Genomic DNA, 11,763 nt, shown 5'->3' with positions numbered 1-11,763 from the left:
TCAGCTCTTCAGCTCAAGGCGAGCACTCTACCACTTGAGCCACAGCACCACTTCCAGTTTTCTGGTGGTTTATTGGAGATAAAGAGTCTCACGGACTTTCCTGCCCAGGGTGGCTTTGAACTATGATCCTCAGATCTCAGCCTCCTAAGTAGCTAGGATTACAGGTGTGAGCCTGTAATGCTGGTTTTTAATAGTGCTGATTTTTAATATTTTTCATGTCTAAACTCATGATTTAAAAAATCTATTCAAATTATACAACTCTTAGGAAAACAAAAAGTTCTATTTTATAAAGATTTCTAAAAAGTTGATGATTACAGTTTTATGGGTTTTTTTTGTTTTGTTTTTGTTTTGCTTTTGGTATCAGTCATGGAGCTTGAACTCAGGGCATGGGTGCTGTCCCTGAGGTTTGGTTTTGTTGTTCAAGCCTAGTGCTCTACCACTATATCTACAATTCCATTTCTGGCTCTTTTGGTAGTTAACTGGAAATAAAGAGTCTCATGGGCTTTCTGGCCCAGGCTGGCTTCAAACCATTAATCCTTAGATCTCAGCCTCCTATGTAGTAGTATTACAAGCATGAACCACCAATGCCCCTGGCACAAGCAGTTTTTTTCCATGTACAAATGACTAAAGTCAAATATGGGAAATATGAGATGGTACTGTGGGGTTACTGTAGCTGTGCAGGATGCTTCAACTGGGGATGTGGGGAAAAGGTTCGGCTCTGCCTTATTTCTAATAACTGCCTTAGACTCTACAATTCTCTCAAGAAAATTTCAATTTGAGCAGTTTTATAAGAAAATAGATCATGAGTCCTAATTTTTCTAAGCCAGTCTTATGTGCAGTTGAAACTAATCTGTACAAGAGGCAGTCAAGAAGCCAAGCTGAAAGGGTTTCATTCTCACAAGTCTTAAAAATATCTGAATCCTGGGCTGGGAAGGTGGCTCAGTGGCAGAGCGCTTGCCTTGCATGCCTAAGGCCCTGGGTTCAATTCCTCAGCACCACATAGGCAAAAAGAAAAAAGCCGGAAGTGGCGCTGTGGCTAGCCTTGAGCTGAAGAGCTGAGGGATAGCGCCCAGGCCCAGAGTTCAGGCCCCACGACCGGACCCAAAAAAAAAAAAGAAACTTCATGCCAAGAAATTTTATAATTTCTTTTTCTCAAGGTTTACTTTGGAGCTTAGGGCTCGGAGTTCAAAACCCCACTCCCAACAAAAATAAATAAAAGTTTACAAATGACAATACCAATTCCTTTCTCAAACAGAAATATCCCTTTAAATAACCAGTGGTAGTAGAAAACTCTTGCAGTGTTCTGCAGATGAAATGTACAGTCTCCAGCCAATGATATCCAAGGCTTTTCTATTATAGGAATTCTAGAAATAGAAAGGGCAAGCAAGGTTTCTGATCCTTCCTCTCCTCATCCAAAGTGGGTCTTTAGAGCTGTACTGCCATTCTTTCCTGTGCGAGGCCTTCACAGAGGCCTTTCCTGAGCGCCTCAAAAGCAGAATGTTACAATATCTTCACTAGCTTACTATGAAATTTCATATGGAATACCCTTTGTTGTAACAAAATACAGTTAAATAGTACTTAAAATAGAAACTGAATCTAATTCTATTTCTTCTAAGGAAGCTGTATTAAAACCAAAAAAGGCAGAGATATGATATGAGTAACACTGAAGGGTAAAAGAACAAAAATAGTAGCTAAGAAGCATTCAGCCCTACGACAAATGGACAGCAAAATAAACAGTTGCCAACTTACGCTGGGTTCTACCTCGGGATGAGCTTGTGCCTCAGTGTCTGGTAAATCACATGCCCGGAGCACTTCGGGGCTCTTGGTGCCACTCTGAAATCTCAAGTCAACATCTCTCTGTCTCAAAACATCTCTTCTATACTCATAAGTTTTGTCATAAGGGCCTTGCTCAATGGAGCCAGCTGGACCCCTATAATAGAAATCTGCATCACCTGCTCCACCACGGAGTCTATAATCAATTTCCTTCTGTCGTTGTCTGTCACCTGGCGGCAGTGCCTGGGGAGGGTCTCGCTCAGGACCACTGAAATGCCTTAGCACACTAACTGATTTTCCAGCACCATAGCAGAAGCTCTGAAAGGAAAAGAAATATGTTTCACTGAGGACCTAATGGATGCCTTATAATTCACTTATAAGCCATCTTCGTTAGTAAGTATAAACAAAAATATTTTGTTTCATTAAAAACCTCTTCTTTTGATGAATACAGGCTAGGACAGCAATAAAATTGAAAACTCTATTCAACAGTACCTTTTCAATCAGCTACACAGGTTTTTATGGAATTTATAACAAGAGCAGGCTGAGGTCTCGAAATTTAAATTAGTTCCAGCTGAGCTCTGGAGGCTCAGCCTATAATCCTAGCTATTCAGGAGGCTGAGAACTGGGGGGGAGAGGGGAAAAGCTGACCCAGGCAGAAAAGTCTACAAGGCTCTCTCTTCAAGTAACCAGCAAAAACCTGACTAGAGATAAATTTCAGCTCAAGTAGCAGAGCACCAGCCATGAGCAAGCAAACTAAGTGACAGTATGAGGCCAAGTTCAAGCCCTGTTGGGGTAAGGCGGGGGAGAAGGAGTTAAAATTATCTAGTAGGATTGGGAAGGTGGCTCAGTGGTAGAGTGCTTGCCTTGCATGCATGAGGTCCTGGGTTCGATTCCTCAGCACCACATAAGCAAAAAGAAAAAAGCCGGAAGTGGTGGCGTGGCTTAAGTGGTAGAGCACTAGCCTTGAGCTGAAGAGCTGAGGGACAGCGCCCAGGCCCAGAGTTCAGGCCCCACAACCAGCAAAAAAAAAAAAAATCTAGTAATTTCTCAGTATTTATATATCATATCAAAATATGATACCTATATCATATAAATGCTTAAGATTTTTAAAAATTATATGTCACCATGCAAATGTTCTGCAGATTTTTTTTTTTACAAACATAAAGTTGGCTTAAGCTACATCTAAAATTCAACAGATTCTCACATTCTATGGGACAAGCTTGGCAGCAGCACTGCCAAATGTGAGCCAGGACTCCTGACTTCCAGTTGAAACTTCATCATATGACGACCCTATTTCTCACTCCCTCAGGAGTGACGGCAAGCCTGAGGCTGACAGCTCAGGCAAATGACTTTGTACTTGTATTTTTTTTAATTTCTCAATTTAATGTGGTAAACTGGAGCATTGATCTCATAAATAAGAGTTCACTGTAGTCTGCAATTTTTAAGGCAGCAAAGGGATTCTAAGATCAAAACGATGAAAGTATAATAGAACTATAGTTAAGTACTATTAGAAGACAGAAGCAACAAATCAGTCTTAACATTCCTTAGGGATAGAATGAAGCAACAGGAAATAATGAACGCAGGCAGGATGGTGCATGCCTGCAGTCTGTTAGCCTTGGGAGGCTTAAGCAGGAGGCTGGCTCGAGTTCAGGACTTTAAGATCAACTGAGGCAACATAGTATGACTTAATGTCAAAAAACAAACAGGAATGATAAAGCTTTTGTTCAAAGTTTTAGATTTAGAGACTAAACTATTATAGAACTAATGTCACATAATATATACTTATGAATCATTGGATCCTGAAAAGCAAAAAAATGAATGATTTCAAAGTAAATAAAGCATACTGAATTTTATATCCTTAAGGAGAATTTCCCATGGCACATATGGGTTCTTGATGTGGCAAATGAATTTTGAATAACAGATAAAAATCAACAACAAAGCTGCTAAACAGAAGATGGATGAATGATGAACAATATTTTTTCTTTTGTTTAGGTTCTGGGGCTTCAACTCAGGGCCTGAATGTTGTCCCTGAGTTTTTATGCCTAAGATTAGCTATTCTACCACAGCTCCACTTCCAGTTTTCTGGTTGTTAATTAGAGATGAGAGTCTCAGACTTCCCTGCCCAGGCTGGCTTTGAAACACTTATCCTCAGATCTCAGCCTTCTGCATGGCTAGGATTATACGTGTGAGCCACTGGCACCCGGCAATGAACAACACTTTAATAAATGTCTTTGGATCCCCCATACTGTTCCCAGTACCGCTTCCCTTCCACATTCTCATTCTATTTTTAATCTAATACTCTCTTTTCTCAGTGATGTCATAACTCCGATTGGAATAAGAAGGCCTATTTTTTTTCAAAGAGGAAGTAATGAACCCATTTCCTGCATACTGATTTACTAACTTTAAAAAATAAATTTAAAAAGGTTATTCTAAATCACTGCTACCTACCACCTATAGAGAACCACTTTTTTATTAAAGTAATAATACATAAGTATAAATAAATATTTCATTTAAAAATCACTTTCTTGTACCATTGGGTGTGGTGATACATGCCTGTAATCCCTGCATCTGGGAGGTAGAGACAGGTGATTAACAGGTTCAGGGCTAGCCTGGGCTACAAAGCAAGATCCTGGCTTAGAACAGCAAGCATGACTTGGCCTGATTTACAATATCAAAAAAAAAAAAACTAATAATTCTAGACTTTCCTTTTCTCCTACATTCTGTTAAATATTATAGTGCTTAGATACTAACCAGGACAGCCAATGCTATGATTATCAGTACTGGAATTTGCAGTAACACTGGAATTTCCTTCATGAGCGCTCTAATAAATTCACCAGTTCCTTTTCCAATGTGCTTTAAGGGCTCTGTTACGAAGTTGGTAAATGTAACTGCCAGTGCCTAAAAACAAAATATAAAAGCAACTTAAGCTTCTCCTCAAAAGGACTGAGACAAACAGAACAAGCCAAAATTCACTGTGCACAGAGGCTAACGTTATGTTACAAAAACTGAAATGCTTATACACACTTTTAATTTTTATTTATTTATTTTTTAGTGAGGCTAGGGATCAAGCCTTCATACATGCTAGGCCAAGTGAACTACCCTTGCCATATGCCCCAATTTTTTTTTTTTTTTGGTCGGTCGTGGGGCTTGAACTCTGGGCCTGGGCGCTGTCCCTCAGCTCTTCAGCTCAAGGCGAGCACTCTACCACTTGAGCCACAGCACCACTTCCAGTTTTCTGGTGGTTTATTGGAGATAAAGAGTCTCACGGACTTTCCTGCCCAGGGTGGCTTTGAACTATGATCCTCAGATCTCAGCCTCCTAAGTAGCTAGGATTACAGGTGTGAGCCTGTAATGCTGGTTTTTAATAGTGCTGATTTTTAATATTTTTCATGTCTAAACTCATGATTTAAAAAATCTATTCAAATTATACAACTCTTAGGAAAACAAAAAGTTCTATTTTATAAAGATTTCTAAAAAGTTGATGATTACAGTTTTATGGGTTTTTTTTGTTTTGTTTTTGTTTTGCTTTTGGTATCAGTCATGGAGCTTGAACTCAGGGCATGGGTGCTGTCCCTGAGGTTTGGTTTTGTTGTTCAAGCCTAGTGCTCTACCACTATATCTACAATTCCATTTCTGGCTCTTTTGGTAGTTAACTGGAAATAAAGAGTCTCATGGGCTTTCTGGCCCAGGCTGGCTTCAAACCATTAATCCTTAGATCTCAGCCTCCTATGTAGTAGTATTACAAGCATGAACCACCAATGCCCCTGGCACAAGCAGTTTTTTTCCATGTACAAATGACTAAAGTCAAATATGGGAAATATGAGATGGTACTGTGGGGTTACTGTAGCTGTGCAGGATGCTTCAACTGGGGATGTGGGGAAAAGGTTCGGCTCTGCCTTATTTCTAATAACTGCCTTAGACTCTACAATTCTCTCAAGAAAATTTCAATTTGAGCAGTTTTATAAGAAAATAGATCATGAGTCCTAATTTTTCTAAGCCAGTCTTATGTGCAGTTGAAACTAATCTGTACAAGAGGCAGTCAAGAAGCCAAGCTGAAAGGGTTTCATTCTCACAAGTCTTAAAAATATCTGAATCCTGGGCTGGGAAGGTGGCTCAGTGGCAGAGCGCTTGCCTTGCATGCCTAAGGCCCTGGGTTCAATTCCTCAGCACCACATAGGCAAAAAGAAAAAAGCCGGAAGTGGCGCTGTGGCTAGCCTTGAGCTGAAGAGCTGAGGGACAGCGCCCAGGCCAAGAGTTCAGGCCCCACGACCGGACCCAAAAAAAAAAAAAAAAAATCTGAATCCTGGGATCTATTTGTAGATCCTACTAAGACACTATTTGTCAGTTATTATGGACTTGTATTGATAAGGTGTTTTTGAACATTAAATCCTTTCTAGTGCTGTCTATAGATTAAATACAGACAACTTACATGGCCAACATTAGAATTTAAAAAACATTATTTTTCCTTTATTTTAAAAAAAACCTATAGTAAAGATATAATGCAAGATCTCCTAAGTCAATATAAGTAGATGATAAGGAGATGATAGCTAAATGCCTGTTTAGCTGCGTATTCATTCACTTCAGTAAACTTCTGTTGTGGCCTACAAAAGGCTAAGAGCCAGGTAAACAAACTGAAGCGGGTACAGGATCTTCAGTCTGATGGAGGAGGGCCAACCTCAGAGCCAGCACATACATGCTCTCTATTTCTTCCTTGTGATGTTACATGAACCACCAAGCTACTGATTTTAAAGTCTAAATTCCTATTGCATGGTTTTAGTTACTTTTATTAGGTTTCTTAAGTTTTTTTTAGTCTATCAGTTTTTGCAATGCTGGGGACCAAACCCAGGGACCCATATATGGGAGGTAAGTGTTCTACCACTGAGCCTCACCCCCAGCCCTTTTTATTTTCAGACATAAAGTCATCCAGTCTGGTCTCTAAATTTGTGATCCTTCCGCCTCAGCCTCAAAAGCAGCTGGGATTATAAGCTTACACCACCATACCTGGCTGCATTTTCTTTACATTAAAAGTTCAGTCATAGAAAGCTACATTTCATCATTTTCCTTACAACTACTATTTTGTCTCATTCTCAGAAATTCTATTCAGAATAGGAACAAGTGAACACTCCTTACCCCAGAGACTTCCAATCCAATCCATCTTCTCAGCACACGCATTGTTCAATGGTTCCAACTTGGCAACTTCAGCCTGGTGCTGTGCAAAAGCTAGCTGGCAAATATGAAAAGGGAACTATGAAAGGCTGCTGAGAAGAAGGCTCTGTCTTCACACCCCCAAAACCACAGCTCAAAGTCTACCATTCATACAAATCAGACTGTTTACAGATTTTTAACAGAAAAGAAGTTTTTTTTGTTTTTGTTTTTTTTTCCCGCCAGGTGCCAGTCTCACGTCTATAATCCTAGCTACACAGGAGGCTGAGATCTTAGGATCATTGTTCAAAGTCAGCCCAGGCAGAAAAGTCCCTGTGAGACTCTAGTCTCCAATTAACTACTCAGAAACCAGGAGTAGAGCTATGGCTCAAAGTAGTAGAGTACTAACCGTGAGCAAAAGAGCTCAGGGATAGCACCCAGGCCCTTAGTCTGAGCGCCATGACTGACCAAAAACAAAACAAAACAAAACATCTTTTTTGTGTGTTGGTCCTAGGGCTTAATAAATTCAGAGCTAGGCACTGTCCCTGAGCTTTTGCTCAAGGCTAGTGTTCTAACACTTGAGCCACAGCACCTCTTCTGGCTTTTGGATAGTTAATTGGAGATAAAAGCCAGCCTGGAGCTGGGCGCTGGTGGCTCACACCTGTAATCCTAGCTACTTAGGAGGCTGAGATCTGAGGATGAGGTTCAAAGCCAGCCCGGGCAAGAAACTCCGTGGTACTCTTATCTCCAATTAACCACCAGAAAACCTGAAGTGAAGCTGTGGCTCAAGTGGTAGAACACTCACCCTCAGCCGAAGAGCTGAGGGGCAGTGCCCAAGCCCAGAGTTCAAGCCATACCACCGACCAAAAAAAAAAAAGCCAGCCCAGGCTGGTTTCAAACCATGATTCTCAGATGTTGCCTCCAAACTAGCTAAGATTACAGTTGTAAGCCACTGGTACCAACTAGAAATGTATAATCTTTTTAAAGACATTAAAAAACTAAGGATAGTCTTAGTGCAACAAGGATAAAGAATTAAGTATAACTGCCTTTTTGTACATAATTATGAAAGAAAACTTATTAAAGATTGTATTGCAGTCAGTAGTACTCACTAGACACTGTTAAAAAAAAAGATTATGCTGCAAATTATACAACTTGAAAGGGAGTGGGACTGGGAGGGAAAAAACTGGGAGAAAACAAGGGTAGCGGTGACACTGTTCAAAAAGAAATGTACCATAAACCCTCTGAACATCACCTTTACAATAAAAAAAAATTAAAGATTTTTAAATTAGTTCAAATATGACTTATACTATTGAAAAATTAGTTTAAAAGCAGTTTGTAGTACTTGAAATACAGCTATCCAAATTAAATGACTATTTCTTCCTTTTTTTTTTGGGGGGGTGGTCAGTTGTGGGCTTGAACTCTGGGCCTGAGTGCTGTCCCTCAGCTCTTCAGCTCTTGCTCTACCACTTGAGCTACAGCACCACTTCCAGTTTTCTGGTGGTTTATTGGAGATAAGAGTCTCATGGACTTTCCTGCCCGGACTGGCTCTGAACCACGATCCTCAGATCTCAGCCTCCTGAGTAGCTAGGATTACAGGTGTGAGCCACTGGCGCCCGGTTCTCTCCCATTTTTGTAATTCATGGTGAAATGGTGTTTTGCTCTGGATGGTTTTGAGTAAATGATCTCTAGTGCAGCTGCCCTCACATTCATAACGTCTGTATCGACAGAGCAGTACCCCCAATCCGCATATGGCTGACAAGTTCCAACTGCTGCCTTCCACCCACATCTGAGGCAAGACTGCTCTATGTGGATTAGTGTTTATTGCAGACTTGAAAATAAAAAAATAATAATCCTAAAACTTATTTTGAGGCTCCACTTATACAATACCTTATACAAATATATCCAATTCCATCCAAAACTGAAGAGAAAACTGATGAAGAACACTCGTCTCAGTTGGGTATACCAGCGGACGTACGTCCAGAGCTCAGTTGCTACCAACACAACGATACAGAGCAGACACAGAAGGACCTGAAAACAGAAGCAGAGTCAGCCAGCGGCAAGCCAGCCTACCTGCCAGAAAACCCCAGCCATCAGCCAAACAACAGGACTCAAATACACAAAACCATGTGTGTGATTTCACTGTCTGTTCATCACTGAAATGACTAAATACAGGCTCTTGTGGTAAACATTGTAAAAAAAAAAATTGTAAAAATAAGGGAAGGTAAATAGTGTGTAGATTATATTTTATGTGCATAAAATAATACATACACGTGTCTAATGAACCAATGTGAAAAACAAAAATATCTGTGAAACCATTTTAAAAAATGATCTCATCTTACCATTAACACATTATATGGATCCACTCCAAAGTAATCTTCAAATCGCCACTTCCATGTTTCAAAATCATGAAACTTGAAGTTTATTAAAATATCACTCAGCGCATCATCCAAGGCTCCTGACTTCCATTCCTCTCCACTGAGAAATTTCTGTATTTCTAGTAAAGTTTGCCTTTTAAGGATAATTTCAGCATCATAATGCATATCACCGTTGTTTTCATCAGGCTGAATTAAATTTACAAAAAACCAAACAAAAGAAAGGAGAATTTTATTATTACCATACTCACTTAAGCATTAAAAGCCAGTCTGGAACTAAGTATATCATTTGTTTGCTACTCCAATACAGCAAAGGAGAGAAATAAGTACAATTACAATATTTTACACATTTTAGAAAACACAGAAAATACTATGTGTCTTCAGGGCCAACATAAAAACCAAAGATGGTATCTGTGAAAACTGGTTTAAAATTATAATCCAGTGCTAATGGCTCACACTTGTAATTCTAGCTACTAAGGAGGCTGAAAGCTGAGGATCACAGATTGAAACCAGCCCAGGCAGGAAAGTCTATTAGACTCTTTTCTCCAATTAGCCACCAAAAAAATCCAGAAATGGAGTTGTGGCTCAAAGTGGTAGAGCTCTAACCTTGAGCTTTTATAAAAGCTTAGGGACAGTGCCCAAGCCCTGAGTTCAAGCCACAAGACAGGCACCAAAAAAGAAACGAGAAAATTAGAACTCTATACAAGAGAGACACAGCAAATTTTACTAGAATACAGTTGACTCTTGCTACATGTTGCTCTAGCTACAGTTGCTCTTGATACTTTTACATAATTTTGTATGTATGTATATGTGACATTTAATGTATATTGTTGATTTATTCCCATTAAACCACAGCCAACAGTCACATCTGATGGAGCTTGCTAATGCAGGTATCTTCCCTGTAAGGCAAACTGTCACTGACTTATATCTAGAAACATTACAAAGCATTTCAACTATACACCGCCTCCAAAGTATGAAGAATATAGCACAGTGAAGACAGCAGAAAATCAATCACACTAAATACAGCTGAAAAATACAATGGTTTGCAGTACTAAAGCAGAAATGAGAAGGCAGTAGTGTCACTGCCTTGTTCCGCTGGGAATGGGGCATCAGCCAATTCCAACTTTTGGCCACTCTGCATGTGCCCAAGATGAACCACAAAATTACCTCAAGTATTGATTTTGAAATAAAAAAATAAATTTAGCCGGGCGCCGGTGGCTCACAGCTGTAATCCTAGCTACTCAAGAGGCTGAGATCTGAGGATCGTGGTTCAAAGCCAGCGCAGATGGAACATCGAGAGACTCTTTATCTCCAATTAACCACCAGAAACCAGAAAGTGGAGTTGTGGCTCAAGTGGTACAGTGCTAGTCTTGAGCTGAAGAGCTGGACAACATCCAGGCCCAGAGTTCAAGCCCTATTACCAACAGAAACTAATTAATTAATTTAGTGACTAGTTAAGTTCATCAATATGAAATCTGCAAATCACGATTGCATATCTAAATTTTACAATTGTTTATGACTTGTCATTGGGTATAAAATTTTCATGTAGCCTAAAATGAAAAGAAGTTCAAATTATAAACAATAGCTAATACAAATAAGCACTCTATTTTTTATAAGAGTAAATATAATTTTTAAAGAACCAATATAAAAAACGTTACATCTTCAGAAAGCATAACAATGTTATCATTGACTTTTTTTTTTTAATTGGGGATTATGTCCAAATTCTCCTCTCACCTTATGGTACTGACGACTGAAAGTTACCGCTTCCAGCATGCCACTGAGCAGCATCCTCAGCCTCAATCTCTATCCTAAGTATTTTCTAGCTCCATCCGTTTCCTCATCTAGGCTCTGTTCCACTCTGTACACAGTTCTAAGACTTAAATCAGAAAATTTACAAGCCAAGTGTGGTGGTTCATAAGCCACACTTAAGTTATTCATCTAACTCCTTCCACAAAGATCTGGCCCCCAACCCTAGATCAATCTAGGGTAACATATGTGATAAGAGGGAAAATCTGTATGCTTAAAAATGTGCTCCTAAAAAAGGGACAATGTTCACACTCTGGGTTCAGGCCCCAAAATTGACACACACATAAAAAAAAACTCTGGTGTACACATACAAAAAAAAAAGCATAGACATGGTAGACAAGAAGTAGTGAGAGGCTGGAAATGTGGCTTAGTGGTAGAGTGCTTGCCTAACACGCATGAGGCCCTAGGTTCGATTCTTTGGTAACATACACAGAAAATGCCAGAAGTGGCGCTCAGGCTCAAAAGGTAGAGTGCTAGCCTTAAGCAAAAGAAGCTTGTGCCCAGGCCCTGAGCTCAAGCCCCAGGATAAAGAAAAGAAAAAAGAAAAGAAAAGGGGAAGGGAGGGAGGGGAAGAGGAAGGGGAAAGGAAAGGAAAGGAAAGGAAAGGAAAGGAAAGGAAAGGAAAGGAAAGGAAAGGAAAGGAAAGGAAAGGAAAGGAAAGGAAAGGAAA

The 11,763-nt window shown here is 39.8% G+C and overlaps 1 protein-coding gene across 1 annotated transcript in view; it reads right to left on the bottom strand.

Moving 5' to 3' along the window:
- The window catches only part of Clcc1 (chloride channel CLIC-like 1), a 24,697-nt gene that overhangs the window by 3,372 nt on the left and 9,562 nt on the right, over positions 1-11,763 (bottom strand). The window contains exons 5-6 of the mRNA XM_013031913.1: positions 4,525-4,671; positions 1,750-2,091 (exon numbers count right to left, since the gene is read on the bottom strand). Coding sequence (XP_012887367.1) covers positions 1,750-2,091; positions 4,525-4,671 — 489 coding nt within the window. The remainder of the gene's footprint in view (positions 1-1,749; positions 2,092-4,524; positions 4,672-11,763) is intronic.

This window comes from Dipodomys ordii, unplaced genomic scaffold (assembly GCF_000151885.1).
Source record: "Dipodomys ordii isolate 6190 unplaced genomic scaffold, Dord_2.0 Scaffold146, whole genome shotgun sequence".
NCBI lineage: Eukaryota > Metazoa > Chordata > Mammalia > Rodentia > Heteromyidae > Dipodomys > Dipodomys ordii.
This window is presented reverse-complemented; position numbering and strand designations above follow the sequence as displayed.